Source organism: Vidua macroura, chromosome 8 (assembly GCF_024509145.1).
Source record: "Vidua macroura isolate BioBank_ID:100142 chromosome 8, ASM2450914v1, whole genome shotgun sequence".
Lineage (NCBI taxonomy): Eukaryota > Metazoa > Chordata > Aves > Passeriformes > Viduidae > Vidua > Vidua macroura.
Window position 1 is genome coordinate 15327769 of NC_071578.1, and position 20286 is coordinate 15348054.

At 35.9% G+C, this 20286-nt stretch overlaps 1 protein-coding gene across 1 annotated transcript in view; it reads right to left on the reverse strand.

Moving 5' to 3' along the window:
- Positions 1-275: 275 nt before the first annotated feature.
- Positions 276-20286, reverse strand: part of DNTT (DNA nucleotidylexotransferase) — an 82654-nt gene continuing 62643 nt past the window's right edge. The window contains exon 11 of the mRNA XM_053984125.1: positions 276-362. Within this exon, the coding sequence (XP_053840100.1) occupies positions 276-362 (87 nt within the window). The remainder of the gene's footprint in view (positions 363-20286) is intronic.

Consider the following 20286-nt stretch of genomic DNA (forward strand, 5'->3'; position numbering starts at 1 on the left):
TGTTAAATTCCTATCATAAGCAAAAATCTCACCAGTTCCAAGTTTTCCCCACAAAACAAGCTCTGTTTTATCACTCCCACATAGAAAATTCAAAACCAGAAAGGACTGGAAAAGATTTTGAAAAACTTGCAAGTGCAAGTGGCTTCTAATACTTATTTAATTTTTTTTGTTGCCATAGAAATACTTATTATATATGTATATATAACTATACCAGACTGCAAGGTGGGCAGAAAGTCCATTGCAGTCAACTGATGAATGTACACTGGCAAATAATTTTAAGCATTCCTTTCCCATGGTTCAACATAATCCAAGCCAAGATGTGCAAAGATTTCCTCCTCACTTCCAGCTTTGAGAAAGATCCTCTGTGAAAAAAAAAAAAAATAAAAGGGAAGTCAATAAGGGTGTTAGAAAGAAATTTCAATTGATGTTTTGCTCTTGCAAAGGAGTTAATATTTGACAGTTCTACCCATTGTATCCTCTACAGAATACATTGTCTTCATCAGTGTGCCTACCCTGAAATGCAAAAGCAAGTTAAAAAAGAATTTTAATGCTGCTTGATGTTTTCACTTTTAATGACTAGCTTTCAACTTTGTTTTGATTTACTTTTTCAAGACCCTCAAATCCAACCTATGTTTCCCTTCCATGAGGGTCAATAGCAGGACTTCCTTCATGAAATCATAAACGTTTTTAAATTAATACAGTAATGTTCTCTGTAAGTGCATTCAAACTGATTTGATGGTGACACAAATTGTCCCTAGCCAAGCATTTAGAGCATCACTTAAAAGCCAAGCTTTTTTATTCTTTACACACACTCCTTCTGAATGTTTTACAGTAAAATGCAGTTTTGTTTTTTATACCTGCACTTCTGATAATACAGGAAATTATTTTTACACAGGAACACTCACAAGCCTACATGCTGTATGATGGCTGATATAATAAGTTCATAGCCTTATGCATTCCTTTCATCACTAAAGCAGAATAATAATTAAAACAGCTGCTAAGGTAGGTGAATATTAAAACAGTAAAAACCTCACAATGTAGAGTTTGGTATCAAGAAAGATATTTCAAGATTTCAGCAATTCCTGAATCATTTGAAGTCTAAATCAGTGTTCAACTCTGAATAATCAAACTCAAGTGTTGTGAAAACTTCAGGGCTGAGTTTCTAGATTTGCTCTCTACTGTGAAAGAGGAGATGCTGTCTGGAGAACCCACCGGTAAATTCCTTTGAGTAAGGAGAATCTGTGGCTACCACATGTGTGCCTGCAGCTCTGCTCTGTCACTGCCGAGCAGTGCCTCCAGGAGGGCTGTCTGTCCAGCACACCCACGGGAAGGGGTCAGGAAGAGGAGCCCATGATTAGATCAGAGTAGACCCAGGGTATGGTGGAACAACTTCTGGCACCAGAGATTCACAACTGAGACCTGAGTGATTAAAGTTGTCTCTGCAATAGCAAAGACTGCTTATAAAGCACAGAGAAAGAATATCCCTTTTTTTCATAGGAAGTTCAAATGTCAGATTCTGGAATGAAAGGAACCTACAAATAACACTGAACAGCACAAATACTGAACTTTTTCACATAGACAGAAGAAGGAAAAAATGGTAGAAAATATAAATTGAACAGGATAAAGAAAAGGAAAGAAGACATCAACAACTGCCCATTGAATAACAATACTGAGGATATTTTGTTCCTCAGGTGTCTCCTGAGATGACAGGATTTTAGGGATTTTTTTGTAATTTCTTTTGTTTTCTTTTAATACTATTAAGAAAAAGAGGGCAATCCATACACCTACATTACTGGAAAAAAAAAAAAAAAAGAACAAAAGTAAAACAAGAAAAAAAAATCTTACACTTGTAGACAAATGTTACAGACACTCTTTAATAGAAGCTCTTCATATCTCTGGAACCCTAAATTGCATTCCATTTCTTTTGTTCTGTCACTTTATGTTTTCCTGCAAGCTAAACTCATTTCATTTGCTTGACAGGGAAAATTTCTAATACAAAGTATTTGATGCTGAATACCATTCTCAGTAGCTACAAGCAATGTTTCTAAATGAATCTCTGGCTGATATCTGCCAACTGCTTTAGCAATGTAAGTGTTATTAATGTTAATCATAACCTATGATTTTCCTTCTATGTCAATCTATGCTTATACAGTGCTGCAAATTTGATTATTGCATTCACTACCATTCTCTCTTGATTTTCTTCTTTTTCCCAAGAGAAGTAATGAACTGCTTGCCTAGTTGTGATTTTATTTCATCTTCTTACCAATACTGTGGAGATCCAAAACATGCTTCACCAACTCACTCAAATCTATAAAAAAAAAAATAATGCTCTGGAGTTTCTGGTACACTCTTCTCTTATCCCATTTAATCAATTCCGTCATTTCAATGGATGTAAATATTACATTTGTGATTGTAAACATGACCATTAACTACACCTAATGTAGAACAATTGCCATCCAAATGTTTTCTTACATGAGTTGTTACGTCTTATATTTCATTTTGGCATTAATGATCAATAATACTGAAAGAGAAGCAGAGAGTGAAGGCACAGAGCTAGCACAGCTTTATGATATCCTAACTATCATTGCCAAAGTATGTTATACTTCTACTGTCACTTGGTTTCATATCAGATTTTAATACGATGAATCCAGCAAAAAAAAACATTACTTAATAAAGCAGAATTCTAGTTTTAGTTATCTAAATCAGCATTAGCCAACAGCACAACCTTCTTGAAGGGCACACATTTAATTGTATTCCAAGCAGAGTGATATCCAACTGTTTATTTACCAAATTGCTTGGCAATAACAGCTGTCCAATATCAAAATAAATTCTTTTACACTTAATACTTACACTTAAGTAATACTATGAATGTCTTAGCCTGTCACTATAGCATTTCATTAATATTTAACCCATCTGAAGATGAACTTAGAAAATTAGTTTAAGTACCTAAAAATAGAAGTTAGTACCACATATTATCATTGATGAAAGGGGATTTGATGGTTCTGAACCAGCAGAATCTGCCGCAGAGTGAAATACTCCAGGTTTGTATGTACATGTGAAATTCATTGTTTTGAAAATGAGACATGTGGTGAAAATTTGATTAATTTATTTCTTTAAATCCTTATAATCCTTGGTATTACCTGAAGACCAAGAATTAAGTATGACGTTTCCTAATTGATTACTGGCATAACTCTGCTTTATAAACTGTTTGAACATTTGCTCTTGAATAAGTCACAGCCAAATTGCACCCTTAAAGACCAAGTAATTTCCTTCCATATCCTACTCTTTTCAGAGCCCTGACTTTTATATTCTTCACAGCTGTAATTCAGGAAAATGCAGTCATACTCTAGCAGATTTCATTATCCTTTTGAAAATTATAACATTGTGTATGAGGCACATCCCTTCATTTTGCAAAAGACCCTGAAGGACCATGAACACTAAGGTCTGCCTGGACTCCTGACCTACTATTACATAAAATAAATTAGGGAGGGGAGGAAGGGCATGGAGATTATTTCTAACAGTATCTTTTTAGTAATTTACAAAACACTCTCTGATAAAACTTTGCTTCTAGACAAGCACCTGGAATATCATTAACATACGCATTTATTCTAACTTTTACTTTGTGTCCAGGATTATGTTGCATGCTTTAAAATATCAAAATCTTACACAAGATGTTTAGGGATTTTAAATTTAGTTTTTGTCTTCTCAGAAGACAGTGATCACTTGTTCATAAATCAATGATATCTGAAAATCACTGATTTTCATATTGCTTAACATATGACACATATTCCTGTCAGTTTAATTACCTTAATATTTCCTTTTCTTTTTAAAATTATTACAGTGGAGATATAAAAACAATGTGATCATACCTAACTTTGTAGTTCTACCAGTACACTGAATGATAAATACCAAGCAGTCTAAACCCCCATCACTTCACGTCTCAAATTATCACAGTGGCCGTAAGCAAGACTATGATAAATGAACAACAGAAAAGAAAAGGACAGACTGTCATTTGCAAACTTGGAACTTAATTGTTCATTGTTCTTGGACAGAATCCGTTCTAAAAATAAGATTTATGGGTAAAGTCAGTTGTAGATGAATGATGATAACAACAGGACTTGCTTAATCAGCCATGGTCAAAGATACCACAATGCACCTTAAATTTCTTACGCATGTATTTGTCACTTTAGTGACATCTTCACAAGTCATCACTTATGTCAAGTCAATTGAAGAGTTTTAATTAAAGATAATTAGGACAATGAAAAGATGATGCTGCTTACATTCCTTGCAACAGCTTCTTTATATATGAAAGGCTATGGCATTCAGTGAAGCAGTGCACCATAATGTCAGACCCACAATTGATAGAATATACCTCAATGGCTTACCAGACTAAAAGTACAAAGCTCTTGAATTAAACTCCCTTTTTCTCTGATCCCATTTGCTCAAACAGCTTTTGTATTCTTGAAAAAATAATTAACAAAAGGGGCTTACAGAAAGAATTGTGAAGGCAGAAACTTAGGTAATGCATCGTGTCTGTCACATGATTGCCAGTGGGAATGTGTGTGTTTACCTGACCTGAGTGTTACCTGACCCACCTGTTCTCTGCCCCTGGGCCAGTTCTCCAGTTCAGGTGTTGATGCACCACCAGGGCACACAGGTCACACCAGCACTGCAGGAACTTTAGGAAGAAGCTGTGTTTACTAAATCAGCCTTTTATAAGGTATGCCTGACAGGATGGGTATACATTTTATTATTTTGTGACTTTTGGATTATTTTCACCTAAACTCCTGCATACCAAGCTAAAAATATTCAGCTTGTGAGACAGTCTGAGCACTGCATCAAGGAAGTCTGTACAATCACATATCCACAAAACAATGCACTGGAGTATTTTTGTTTCAACATTTCCTGCAATTCTTAGATTGACTGCAGATATCTTCTGTACTCAGTGGTCCTATTTTATCAAGTTCAGTGCAAGGGTCTGACAATAAATGAGTAGAGCATTAACTTAATTCTGATCTCTGAAAATGTTGAAATAACCATATACTGAAATAAAACCAGCAAGTTAGAATAGGTGCAAACAACCAACTCTTTTATGGGAGAATTTCTGTGAATGCTATAGCAACTATTGTGAAACTATTTTTAAACAAGTAGCTGTAGTACATAAATTTTTTTCTTGATATATGAATATTAAATGTAATACATGACAATAGCCTCAAGCAACTTCTTCTAATCCACAAAATACTGAGGAGAAAAGAAATAAAAAGAAATTTGGAAGCTTGAAGTAGTCACATTTTTGTTTATTGTATGATCAGAATTGCAAGAAAGTTTTGGGGCTTGCTCTACATTATTCTTTAAAAAAAGAAATGAGGCCTGCCAGAAAGGTAAGAAAGAAAAGAAAGAAAAGAAAGAAAAGAAAGAAAAGAAAAGAAAAGAAAGAAAAGAAAGAAAGAGAAAGAAAGAGAAAGAAAGAGAAGAAAGAGAAGAAAGAAAGAGAAGAAAGAGAAGAAAGAAAAAGAAAGAAAGAAAGAAAGAAAGAAAGAAAGAAAGAAAGAAAGAAAGAAAGAAAGAAAGAAAGAAAGAAAGAAAGAAAGAAAGAAAGAAAGAAAGAAAGAAAGAAAGAAAGAAAGAAAGAAAGAAAGAAAGAAAGAAAGAAAGAAAGAAAGAAAGAAAGAAAGAAAGAAAGAAAGAAAGAAAGAAAGAAAGAAAGAAAGAAAGAAAGAAAGAAAGAAAGAAAGAAAGAAAGAAAGAAAGAAAGAAAGAAAGAAAGAAAGAAAGAAAGAAAGAAAGAAAGAAAGAAAGAAAGAAAGAAAACAATATGTTGTTCCATCAACTGGTCAAATTTTGCAAAGTTAAAAATGTGTAGGCACCCGCCTAGTGCTCTCTATCTATATAATTGCATTTGCTTGCTATTTTTGAGAGTTAAAGGTCCTAAGACTGAAAATACACAAATCCACTGAGAAGAAAAGGAAGGTCTCAGTGCAAAATTAAAGACATCCCAAAGGCTTTTCCATTTGAATACAGTGAGCTGCATGGATTTTTGGTGAACTTTAGCAAACAAGCCTTAGGAAATCATATAAGTTCAATGCTATTTTCCACTGGGAAGCCTGAGCTGCCTCACGAGCCTGAATACCTCCATTAGCTCACAATGAAAAGCAAACTTGAAAACACAGAGGTCATAAAAAAGTCATCCCCTAGCAAGGGAAGCATAATTTTAAAACAAAAACTTGAGTTCCAAAGCCAACCATTGAATGTGTTGAATGCAGATGTCTAAGAATCCTTGGATGTGACAAGTACAAGGACCACCGTCAAAGCAACTGAGTCAGGAAAACCCTAGAGAATACAAGACAGACAGAACACATGTTTGTTTTAGCTTCACATTTACATCTTCTCCCAGAAAGGTCAATCAGAAGAGAGGTAATCAGATTATAAAGACTGATTGATGAAAAATTATCCAAATTCACTCCATGGCACAACTAATTGGACATTCTATTTATTGACAATTAAGTTATTGCGAGTCCCAGAATAAACACTGAATTGTGTATATCCTTGATCCCCATCAAATTCAATTAGGCTTATCCTGGAATCATAAATATGTAGATGTTACTAACATTTCTTAAAAATAAGTTAAAAAACCAGAGAAACACAGGAGAGGACAGAATGGAGGATGTCAGCAGCAGGGTAGAAAAATGCTAAAGTCAAAAGTGGATGGATGAGTTATTGAATGATTGACTTGACATGACCTCCTCATGGGCCTCCTATACTAACAGTTCTTACCCAGCTGAACATGCTGACGAGCTTCTGCAGTTCAGCAACTTCCATATAGAGAATGAGTGCAATACACATAGTAAGAGAGGGAGGTAAAACTGAAGAAAATAGTGAAGAGAAAATTTCAGTGGAATTTGAGTTCAGACATTTCTGAATTTAGGTAGATGCAAACTCAGACTAAAATATCTGATATAACAATTCAGAACATTTTACTCAAGCCAAAATTTACAGAACCACACAAATTTACTCCAACCACCAGCCAGTGAAACAGCAAACAAGGGCACCTAGAATAGAACAATACCTTAGATAAACCTTTTAGGGCCTTAGTTAAGACTTAGTTAGGGCCTTGCAGCAGGTTGAATAAAAAGCTTAACCTGGTTTTACTTCATTTTAATGGATAAGTGGGTTAGTGGGTTTTTGAGAGGAAAGTGCAGGCAAGTGCCTGGAAAGTGACTCAGCAAAAGGAGCAGCTGCAAGGAAGGGAGAAAAGGGATGTTACAAACTTCGAGTGTTTCAATTACTCATTGTTCAAAAGTTGTTTACTTGCAAAAATATATTCCCACATTCCTCATTATCAAAAAGCAATCACTTTCTGAAGTGATTTTTTGCAGACTGAATTTGTTGGTTAACCAGTGCAGATAGGAGCTCTAAAAAGCATAAGCTACAAGGTCTGGGGAAACCTATCAGAAAATACATAACAACTCTTCATAACAATAGCTAAGAACTGATTTCAAGGAAAATAAGCATTTTGCTGACATAATTAGCATGTGTTTTTGTCTATATTTGAGTTTACTAACCTAAAGACAGCATAATTAATTGGTTTATTATTATATGACTTATAATAATACAAATAATGTGAGTGAAAGCTATCCTCTCCCAAGTACATTTCTTTAAAATCTTCCCTACATACCTAGCTCCATGCCATTTTCTACCCATACCATGTGGAACTTGAGTCACTGAGCATCACCTTAAGCGGGAGAGTGGGCTGTGGTTTTTATGCTATATGTCAAAAATGAATACATACAGTAACAGAGGGAGATTTTTTACTAAAATTACTAAGAGGAGCCCAAAGCTACCATCAACACTTAAAAATTATTGACATCAATATCCGAATTAAGTGATATCAATGTTAAGCCACAGGGACTATGGTTCCATTTTTTTTAACAGATGAAGGTGCATCTCCTTGATCTATCCATAACCAGGTGCAGCCCACACACCAGGATTTCCAGCTGTCATTCAGGAGATGGTTGCCATTCTGTGCCAGGCAACCTTACCTTCAGCATCACAACCCACTCCACTCCTCTCTACTGACCTGCCATGACCAAGATGAAAGCAGGCTCTGCAAGCACTGAGCAGGAAGCCAGCAATTTTCACTTCCTTCTCTATGCTACTGCTAACTTTACAAGAATTAATGTTGTACATCTTTGGTGGAAAACATAAATCTGCCCTGAGCTTCAGCATAACAAATAGCTTTGCAATTTTACACCACATACAGACACAGAATTTTGTAAAGCAACTGTAGAGAGAGCTTTATGGAAGATCCATCAATTCCTGCAGTGCACTGACTGAGAGGAGGTTGAGTGCCTTCAATCGACAGTGAAAGTATGGCAATACAACATAACACTGATCTGTAAAATAGTGGCTACTTCTCTGAAATCTCCAGCTGATCATCAGGTAGACAAAGTACTAACAAGAGTCACTGTGTTCAGTAACCTTCATAGCAAGCAAAATTATTTTATGGAGAGAGTGGGGAGGAAACAGAGGAAGGAAAAAAAGACTAAGTGAAGCAATTTCCATAACAAAGTGTGTACAATCCTGCCATTATGTAAGAGCTTTCAAATAATTGTACTCAATGATTGTTTTGCATAGTATGAACACTGCCTGAAAGTACCATGGAAAAATGAAACTTCTTCATGGTCTGATATTCATATTGCTATCAAGCCTGAGAGGGATAGCAGCTCATTCCACCAGAACTCTATCAGACAACATTCTCAACATGAAACATTGCTTGATGCAAAAAAAACATTACAGAATCAAGCTCCAAGGAACTGTGTAGTAATTACCCATCAGAATTTAGCTTCATTATGGTCAGCACGCATTGTTCATACTTTGTGGATAGTTATAACATCTGACAGTCTGTCATCTAAGACTTTCCTAAATAACATGACTAGCAACTTTCAAGTGTTTTTCCTTCTGTGCTTTTCCCAATGTTTTTCATTTGGTTTTTTTTTTGAAGAGTTTTGTTTTTAAGACTGGCTATTGGTGATTTTTGCTTTACTTGTAATTAGACATTTTACTAACTCTTTAAGCTATGTTTATGAATGAGACTATCAACACCACAAACAAATTTATAATTATAGAACCATAAATAATGAAGTACTAATTGTGCTAGAAATGTGAAGTATGTCAACAAATTCAATAATAATATCCCACAACATTTGCAGACACAGTGTATTTTTCATGTGACAGTATCATAACAGTTTTCAGTAGCAATAACCTGAAGTTTCTCTGACAATATATTATCTCCATATGTAATTTTAAGGTTTAACTGGTATTTTCTGCAGTAATATTCACATCAGCATGCCTGCCTTAAAAAAAAATCTAATCTGTTCCTAAGCCAGCTACAAACAAGATGATAAATAAATCAGAGGGAAAAAGAATTACTTTTTGAAATGACAGTATAACAAAGCATGATTGAAAAAGCAGTATTGCAAGCACTACCCATTGACTTGATACCCTCAGGCAAAATCATGTGTAATGGTACTGATGCAAAATAATGCAGTGGAATTTATTCTAATAATTCTGGGCATGAATAATTTTTGAATGTAATAGAAGCCATAATCATAAATTCTCATTTCATATTACCACTAGATTTGTCCTGTTCTTTTAATCAGAAATACCAGACTAGACTGTTTCTCTTAAACTTATCTCTAGCTCTCATTAGAGGTTTATTGATATTAAATTCTGAACAGTAACAAGTAAATTAATCAAGTAAAATAGAATAATAAGGCTAGAATTAGAATATTCTAGGCACTTACCCAGCTAAATCATAACATAGTGTAACAAAATATCTTCATGTTTTCTACATGCAATCTACTTACTCCAAGTAGTTCCGATGAAGGAGAAAGAAAAAGACCAGTGGTGAAGTACTGACAGTTTGAAAAATAAAATATTAAAAAACATTATCTGTTGACTTAACAGAACTTGCTAAAATTTAGTTTGTAAACAAGACCATATTGTACATAAAATGGAACTATTGTCTGTTTAAAATGACAGATCTGTGGTTACTTTGTTGCAAAACACTACATTGCTATGCATTCCAATCTCCCATTACAATTTTAAAAATTAAAAACATTCCACAATACATTGGCCTCCAGACTAAAATGTTTTTAGTTTGGGGCACACAAAGTGAAAGGAAACTTGGAACTTCCTGTCTGACAACACAGGCAAAAATTTTAACGTTAAGTAGCACACTGTTGCATACAAAAACAGATCAAAAATCTATTGTCCCTGCAATTCTCTGACAATCTCTGTACCACCAGAAAGTCCTTAAAAATATTCTCAGGGATTATTTCCTTTTTCACTTTAGCTATAGTCACGCTTCACTTTAAGTCTGTGCTATTTACAGCAGCTTTGTCAAATACTGTTGTTTTTTTGTTTTTTTTTTGTATTTTACCTTATAAAACTTTGTAAGAGTGAATGAAATGATAAGAAAGCAGAATCCTGGATTTTATGAAACTCAGTTGTGAGTAATTCATATGGGATTACTATAAACAAACTGCTACAGAAGAACTTTATTGGGATTGCAAAATCGAAGACATGCAATTTAAGAAATCCCAGAATGTGGTGGATTGAATTTTGACCTTAATTCAATTTTCCTATGTTTATGCATAGAGACTTCATTTCTTCAAAGAAATGCTGCTTACTTCAAATCCTGTAAGGTACTTAGGCTTTGTTCACGAGGCAGGAAATGTACTGTGCTACAGGGCTAACAAATACTTGCTGACAGCACTGACACAATCTTGAGTCACAGACCAATGTGGGATCAATCAGTCTTAGGAAACTGAGCTTTTATAATGTGTATCTGTTCTAGCTCCCTGTGTTTACTACTCCCCTATGCTAAGTTTTTGATGTCTGCTCTCAGATTTCTAATGTAGCTCTAGGCTCCTCTCACACCATATCCAGAGTTAAGTGAGGCATGCATGGTTTACTTGGTTATTTGGGGCAGAGAATGTTTACCTACTTCTTGTTGCCAGCTTAGAGCATTAGCCTGATGAATTTAATTTATTTTTCAGTCCATCAAACTTCTACTTATATCTCTTCCCTGCCATTCCATTTTTGTGGTCCTTTTCAGTTGTCTCTTCAACCAGCCTAGATTCCTTTCCACAATGGAGCTGTTAATTAAATCTACCCTTTCCATTCCCCATTGCTTTTTCCAGCCGCTCTGCATGTACTTATCAAATTTGTACATCCACCATCCCCTTCTAACTCCCACTTCCTATGCCATTTTCCTCTCTGGTCCTCAGCTGCTTCCTTTTCCAGCTTCCTCACTACCTAGCTTCCTCTTAAATTAATTACATTTTTCTTTTGACAGAAAATATGCGGCTCAGTAACCTACCACCCATTTGATAACTTACCCAGCATACTGATTGAATAATTGAATTAAAACAATTGAAAATTATTGGTTCTGTACTGCCCTAGAAATTAAAATGAGTAAAAAGGTACAGTCAAAATATTCAGGATCTGCACCTACTTATGCATTTTGAGAGATGTCTTTTTATTAGCAATACAGGTTTCACTGAACTGTTCCAAAAACACACCGAGCATAGGAAATGACAATTAGGTACTTTTATCTTTGTGTTAGATGTACAGCTTGGTATTGCAAAGAGATTAGGTTTAGCTAAATATATATATGAATTACATGCAACCTTTGTAAAAATGACCAATCATATGCTGTATGAAAAACATTTGAAATGCTAAGAGAACACTAAGGAGAAGCACACTTAAGCACATAAGAAAATGCATAATCATTTTTTAACTTACCAAGGAGTAAGAAAAGTAGATTATTTTAATTCTTAATTTTAAAAAATAGACCAGGTGCAAAAAGAAAAAAAAAATCACCCAAATCATATATGCAATTTCCACTTTAATGAGTGAGAGTGAGAAGAATTGAAACATAAATGAAAGTAGGTGCATCTCTTTACAATCACTCAGTGTTTAATTGTAGTAACCTTAGAATCACAGAACTGATTAGGTTGGAAAAGATCTCTGAGACCCTCAAGTCTAATCTATGACCCAACACCACCTTGTCAACCAGACCATGGCACTGAGTGCCACATCCAGTCTTTCCTTAAACACCTCCAGGGATGGTGACTCCATGACTTCCCTCTGCAGCTCATTCTAATGCCCAATCACCCTTTCTGTGAAGAAATTCTTCCTGATGTCCAATCTAAACCTCCTCTGATGCAGCTTGAGTCTGTGTCCTCTTGTCCTGTCACTGTTGCCTGGGAGAAGAGACCAAGCCCCACAAGCCTACAACTTCCTTTAAGGTAGTTGTAGAGAACACAGTGGAAATCAATATTATAAATTTTGGATCTTTATGTTTACTGTAGCTTTAATCCAGGCATTGTTGCAGATGTCTAAAGCAAACTCTGCAGCTGCAGCATGTTTAATTCATCAAGATGTTCTCAAGGCTGATTATATCACCATTATAACTTTATAATTTTAGAGCAGCATCTGCCAAAATAAGACTATAACTTCCAGTTTTTACAGAATCATAAAAAATGTCTCTTTAACTGTGCAAGTAAACTTCTGCAGGCATCTTTTTCAATGAAAGGTAGTGTGGAGTAGATTTTCTCAGATGATACCAAAAAACTGTCTTAGAGACTGAACTACTGAATACAAAATTAAACACTGTGAATATTACACAACTTTATGTAATAAAATGAGGTTAGAAAATCATAGACAGCTCTCCCGGGTGATAAAGGTTTTTGAGAAGTAATGTGTTGGGCAGTGAAAGGGAAAAATACCTGCTTGAAAAACAAAGCTGTTTTTTTACTAGGAGACATATTTACAAAGTTCTGGCAGGGCAGGTCACCGCCCAACCACCTGCCATCAGTCTGGCTTCCTCAGAGCAGTTTCTGTCCTCTGAGCCAAGCCACCACAGGAACACATGAACATGACTTTTTGCACCAGCATGGTCACTGTCAAGTAAGACATGTCTCAAAATAAAAGTCACAACGCAGATGCAGACTGAGCCAGAGAAAAATTAGAATATTATGAGGGAGGCTAGAATCTCAAGGATGTTGCCAGGCATGGCAGGATGGGCTGCCTGCTGCAAACACAGAGGTTGTCTGTGAAGCAGCTATTTGGGTAAAACATGGGCAGTAGCAGAACTCAGACGCCCTGAAGCCAGCTGACCAGAGCATTGCTGCCATAAAATAGCCATTTACTGGGGCTGTAGTCACACCTTCATTAGGCTTTACAGGTATGTGCTAAGGCAGGCAGGACACGCCCTGCCTGAAGAGTCAGTCGGGTTTTTTGTAGATAGGAATTCACTCTGCAGGCAAATGGTAAAAGACACTGCAATACTGACGGTGACAATTGAGTGCATGTGAGCTTCACAGTGTGAAAGAAATCCCAGGATAAATTTCCCCTTTCGTGCTTATTATGGTTGCCCAAGAAAAAGTAAACTTTCTCTTAAAAATCTGGGATCACAGAATCTTACTATATTCAGTGCAACGGCACAGCAATTAATGGCTTGAAAATCTGGGTCCAACTATGAAGTTTTCAGAGCATCTTGTGAGTTTGTTATTCAGAACAGTTATATAAACCACCTCTCTTGTTATTCAACAACTAAATAACTTTTCATGCCATTCAAATTCATACAAGGTTTTTAAATGCAAAATTGTCATCAATCATCAATCAGTCATCTGAATAGTATCATATTTTTTTCAATATTTCTCTAATAGAAAACATTAAGGGACCTATTTCCCATGTTAAATTTACATAAGACATAAAATTAATAACTGCTTTCTGCCTCAGTGACTCTTCAAAATAACACTGAGCTCATGATCCTTCTCTTACAAAAAAAAAAAAAAAACAAACCTACAATGTCAGTGCAAGAACATTCATATGCAAATAATTCAATTAATCTATTATACCCCAAGAACTCCATCTATTCTTTCACAAAAATAAGCAATGCTAATTATGTACATCACTTATTTTTGCTGCCATGAACTGCATAAAGTAATAATTGGACTTGAAAGGGATTTTCTGAATATTGTGAAAATATATGGGTTTATACAAGTTATAAATCAGAATTTACAAGACATATTCAATCCTCCGATCTCACCTCCTGGTTTGAGAATTTCCATTGGTGAGTGGTGTATAAAATGCAGGAGAGAGACACTTTCTACATGGCCACAGTCCAGCCATGAAACTGTTCCACATGCCATCCTTAGAAATCTCCTGACATGAAACAGGAATAGAGAAGAGTACCTGCAGCAGTTTAAGGCATCCAGCCCACCCCCATCCCACTGCTCATTCAGCTCAACTCTCCATGCTCCCTTCCATGCCCAAAGGATAGCAATTTCAGGAAATATATCACTAGAATTTCTAGCATGGAACAGTTGAAGTTAGTTCCTGTTTTATGCAGAGCTGGTTCTGAGTAGCTGCTGAACAACAAACAGCACCAAGAAAAATAAATATATTCTGAATGAAAGGAAAGCACAATAGGGAACCCCACTGCAGCTGAAACTCTGTGATATATAGCAAGGGAGTTTTAAACCTCATTCTTTACTGTAACTCCAAGGAATAGTTTCCAAATAGTTGCCAAAATGTAAAAACAAACAAAAATATGTTTATTTTCCTATGGATTCTGAAGTATTTGGAAATTGTGCTAATTTTTAATTAATTCAGATAAGGAAGCTTAGTTAGGAAACAATAGTGAAAAGGTTGATAAATCTTGCATTTTAAAAGGTCATATTCATCCACAATGTAAGTGGTAGGGCTGGGTTTTGCACAGAACAGTAAATCTTTCAGAAGCATCTTCTGTAGTTAAGTTTGGGATATCCTCACAGCAAGCTGTACTGAAAAAGATGATATATGGTTTTGGCTGGCTGAGAATCACTAGAATGCAACTTCCCAGGATTTCCAGAGAAAAGAGAGTTCTAGGGAAGAGTATTTCTACCTAACACATGTATAGTCATACAAAAATAATATCACATTGCCTTTTGAACAGACCTAATCAGCAAAACACTAATTAATTTTACTTAGTTGGAATTTTCCTACTCAGTTATCCCAGGTGTTCCATTAAAAATATGTAATTATTAAAATATTGCCCTGAAAAAGTCACAATCCAATAGAGTCTAGTTTACCAGGCACTTTAAAAAAAAAAAAAAACTAAACCTATTTGAGCTCCTGCCAGCTTGCACATCTTCTAAATATCCTGCCTGACAGGCTACTGGGAGCCTGAGTTCAAATAAGTCATTTTAAGTACTTCAGAGCCAGGGTCCCCAGAGCTCATTGGCTCCATGGGCCTGGAGCAGCCAGCCAAGCAAATGCCTCAGAGCTTGCAGCCCCAAGAGCTGTCTGAGCTTTTGAGGTTTGGAACAGTCCAATCCATGGATTGTTTCCAAAGCAGAGATTCAGAAAGATATTTCTTTAGCAGAAAGTGCCGATATTTGACTTACCCTCTGACTAAGAGACCAAGCAAACTTTGAATAATCAAAATTCTCCATTAAGCCTTTGTTCTCTCTTCTAGTTATAGAGAAAGACAAAACACTGGGTGATCAAAATTCTTCATTAAATTGAAATAGCTTTTTCTTTAGTGGTTAACTACTTACCATTACTGCATGTTTCCATCATGGGAACTCGGTTTTAGTGATGGGAAGTGAGACCAAGGAAGGCTAAATGACCTGCTTAAAACTACAGAGAAAATTTGGCTACAGTGACACAAATTGCAAGCTGAAAATCAAACCTCTGGACCAGCCTCCTTCCTTAGCCTGTATTACAACAATGTGTAGACACTCAAGCTCACACAATCATCACCTCATGCTAAATGTCACAATTCCTTCTTATGCTGCCTTTTCACAAGTCAAATTAGGATTACAAGAGACATCAGAAAACATTCAGAGAACAGAGAACATGACAGCCTGGAAATTGTTTGATAGTGCTCTCTGATATCACACATCTGACCTGGTATGTGACACTTTGGCTGCCTGCAATCTTGTCATTCTACCAGCTAGAGCAAAAATCCACTAACAGAGAGTCCAGCTCGGGACACTCTCCACAGGACCATTCTGCATGAAAAGATATTCTACCCCAGCTAAGAGCACCAGAGTTGGTAAAGCCACCAACAACCTTTGTAGCTCCTGAATCTTATTCCAGGTTGCTGATACGGAAAAGGGGCATTCATTAATACCACAAGGACAGCTCCTTTAAGAATAGAAATCCTGTGGTTTGCCAGCCACTTTAAAAGTCACTTTCAAGATAATGAAACACTAAGAAAAAGTAAATCACACATTTCTTACATCTTCCTATAGTCATATGAGAATTACTAATCTAAAAGGTATTTAAAAATAAAACAGGCTTTGGAGCTGTATCTTCTTTAGTTAGATCCACTAGATCTCTCTCTATTTCACCCAGGTAAAAAGGTGTCAGGATGTTGTCAAGACTTGCCAACAATGTTGGCAAGTATGCACACCACTAGTCCAGAGACAATGCACATTGTACCCAAAAACTTTTATTGTGGGCTAAGGGATAGTCCAACACAGAGGAGTGTCAAAACAACTGTTGATGTCCTGGTTTACAGACTAAGGACCTTAATTTTTCCAAGGAAGACCCTACTGTTCAGCTGACCTGACTTAAGCTTCACACAGAAAAATGGTTGGGCTCTTTTTTTTTTTTTTTTTTGGCAAAACCATTTCTATTTTTCTTAGAGAGCATACTGTTCACTCATGAATAGGGAAGGTTTTACAATGAGAATTTTATTTGCCCCTTCATAAAAAAGTCATGCCATTTGTAGCAGCAATATTACCATAAGACATGGGGATGTACAACTTCTCTTTCTTCCTCGTGACTGATCAGTGAATTGTACTCTGTAGGAGTGAGGATCAGTAAGGTTTGACCTCCAGCTGGTGTAAATCACAGGAACTACATACCTCAGGTTGGTATATACAAGTGCTAATTTCCATACCTTTAGTACACAGTTCTACAGACACACAGATTTGGACATATGCTCATCTTTTTATGTAAAAGAGGCTGACGGATAATTGGTAGCAAATTTTCAATTTTTTTGTCACAATTTTCCTATGAAAGGAAGATCTACAAAATACCCTTTTTATTACAGAACTGAAAAAATCGTTAGTTTGATAATTGCACATTGTCTTCCAAAACCAACAAATATATGAAAAAGATTCACACTAGAAAAAAAAAAATAAAAAAATCAAGGCTGAGGAACAATTTCACAGTGTAACTTTGTAACAAGTCCCTGGAGAAAATTTCTCTTCCTTTTGTTCCCATCTGGAAAGCTATGTAATTGATTCCTAACTGCTGTGTTAATGCTCTGGATTCCTGGCAGAATCCCTTTGGAAATACTTTAAAGTAAGCAGGACTCTCTCCTGCTGCAACCCTTTGAACGCTGGAATCTGGGATTCTGTGACATGCATCACGTTTCAAGCAGTGGGCCACAGTGCCAGCATCTGTGCCAAACAGCTGATAAATATTAATATAGAAGAATAAAGTATACTGCATTATATATTGAAATGTAGAGCAAATCAGGAAATGGTTTTCTTTTGTAATGAATTACATTCTCTTACAAGTACAGTTACATTACACCAAATAGAAATTAAATAAGAACAAATAATATTTGCTATAGCATGGTTTATTAACTTCTTATAATGACTTGAAAAAATTTAAATTACAATAGGCGAGTGGTTTTTAAGGAAAGGACTTGGTCTTCTGCACGAGCAAGGAATAGCTTGACTCTTCCTGATCATCATATACCTTTTTCTGTACACACACAGAGACTAATAAAAGAAAAAGATTGAAGCAAAAAGGACTTGGTTCATCTCCCAGATTCTACCCCAGTCAATACCCCAGTGACTGTTAGAGTTGTGCATGAAGATTTGTCTGCCTGGACAGAGCCAGTGACATAAGACAACCACTCTTCAGCAGATCAGGATAGAAATATGGAAAAGATGTGTTTCAGTTTTCACATATGGTGCCTAATTAACCTTAATTAAGGTTGTGTTGAGGGATCTTGAGCAGCTTGCACGAGGGATATCTGCTTCCTGATTTTTTTAGCTTTAAGAAAGGAAGATTTCCTCTCAGAAAGAGAAATATACTTATGAAATACAAATGTTCATGTTCCAATTCAATTTTATGAGCCAGTACAGATAAAATACCCATGTTTTTATTGTTCCCTACAAGTCAAACAATTTTAAAAGAAAAGCACTAAGATTAGAATAAAGTAGATTCTCTGCTCTTCATAGTTTAATGTAAAAAAATAACCAACAAACCATCCCTAAACATTTTACAATTTGGGCATATGTCCCCTTGTGTAAAATTACGGATTATTTTTATTACTTATTTTAAGCTTACTACTCTGATGACCCTAAAAATGAATCAACCTTGGCAGCTACACAATTTGCTGTGAACCTCTCCTCTTCCACTATGAGCCATCAAATTTCACAGACAGATGCCATTGCTGTATCCTGCACATTTCTGATCTTAGTACACACTGGGTGGCAGTATGGAAGGTTTTTGGTCAAACTGTCATTTGTGGGAATAACTTAATACAAAATTGTAAAGTTAAAATTAATTTAAAAATATATCTGAATTTAACAAAATCAATTTTAACAAAATAGATTATAAATATTCGTACACTTGCCAGAGAGTCATCTCCTTTTTCTTGTTAGAATAATTCTACTTGAAAAAAGAGCCTGTGTTAAGCAGATAATAAATTCAGTGCTGCCTGGTCTGAAATTTTTCATATTGCATATCTGCCTTAGAAGTTTCTTTCTTTGTGGAAGAAGTCAGCTAATGTAATTTAGCTATTTCTGAGACTGCAGCAGAAGCAAGAACAATATTCTGCTGTGTCAACATATTAACACAACTTCTTGTGTTTGAAATCTGCAGTGCATCTGTGGTTTATAGCAAAAAAAAACCCCAGAATTTGGAAGCAAACTAGCTGTGTTTGCAATTAAATGAGAAATGACAGACCTAGATGTTGAGGGATAAGGGGGACAATACAGATAGACAGAAGGCAAAGTCCCTCCCTGAAAGGGACAGCTGACCCAACAGTGTGCCTCAACTGACATATGGAAATCGTAGATTGAGGACCTTGTGGTCAAGAGAGTTGAAATTTTCCCTGAATTTTGGTCTGGGTGTTTTGGGTTTCCTTCAGGTTGGTTTTTGGTTTGCTGTTTTTTCTTCTTTGCCTTTGTCAAGAACTCCTGCCTTATGATAAGGAATAAGGAAAATTTTCTGAGTTTTGCTTCTCAGCCTTCTCTTTAGGTCCATTCCTTTAGTTTTGGGCAGTACATCTGAGGAATTGAGGAAAAATGTAAGTTGAGATTCAGACACATAGAAGATCTGGAGACTAAATTACCGTTACAGCTGATGATTTGGGGAACCACAACATGGGTATAGACATTTCTTTGTATTTTTCAAATTTCCAAGGCAGATAGTCAACAGGAGAAACTTAAGGCTGGACACTGCAAATGCAGGGCCCTTGAAATCAATGGATGTTTAAGACTTTAAATCTTTCTCTGACTCAGCTATTTACTTGAAAATTTGGGATGACAAGAACATCTTTCTTCCCAGAGGATACTGTGAAGACAAACTCATCATTTATCTGTGAATCATCCTGGCTAATCCAGTCAAAAACACATGGAATCTCACTTTTTTTTTCCCCTAGAAAGATTTTAATGGTATATCAGTTATAAAGCCTAAACATAATCAAGAAAAAAATAATACTGATTGATGTTGTTCATGAAAGAACAGTGTCAGTTTTGCATCTCTGGAAGCCTCAGGGCTCTGAGTAAAAGCAGCAGATATAATGATACATACTCATACACCAAGCAGGCAAATTTTGCTGCATACAAAAAATAACACTGGCATTCCACAAATTGTTTGGTTTTCCCTAGTGCCATTTTTTGTTACACCCAAAAAGCTATTGAACAGAGCACATATTAATGTGCAGATAATAACACCAACCATATTATGGTGAGAAAAAGAGTTTATATTTTGAATACTTTCAAAATATAAAGGACAGGCAGGAATGCACAGACATCATCCCTGAGTTTGTGAAGAAACATCCTCTTTAGACACGATAGCATATTTATCTACTATTGATTTTATGTTTTCTTCTGACGCATCTAGTATTGCCAATTGCTGACGACAGGATATCTGACTAAATGGATAATTAGCCTGATAATTTCCCCAGGTTTCCGTGTGAACTGAGGATGCTATAGCAGCATCTGGACCTGATGAGCATATATGGAGACAGCTGAAATG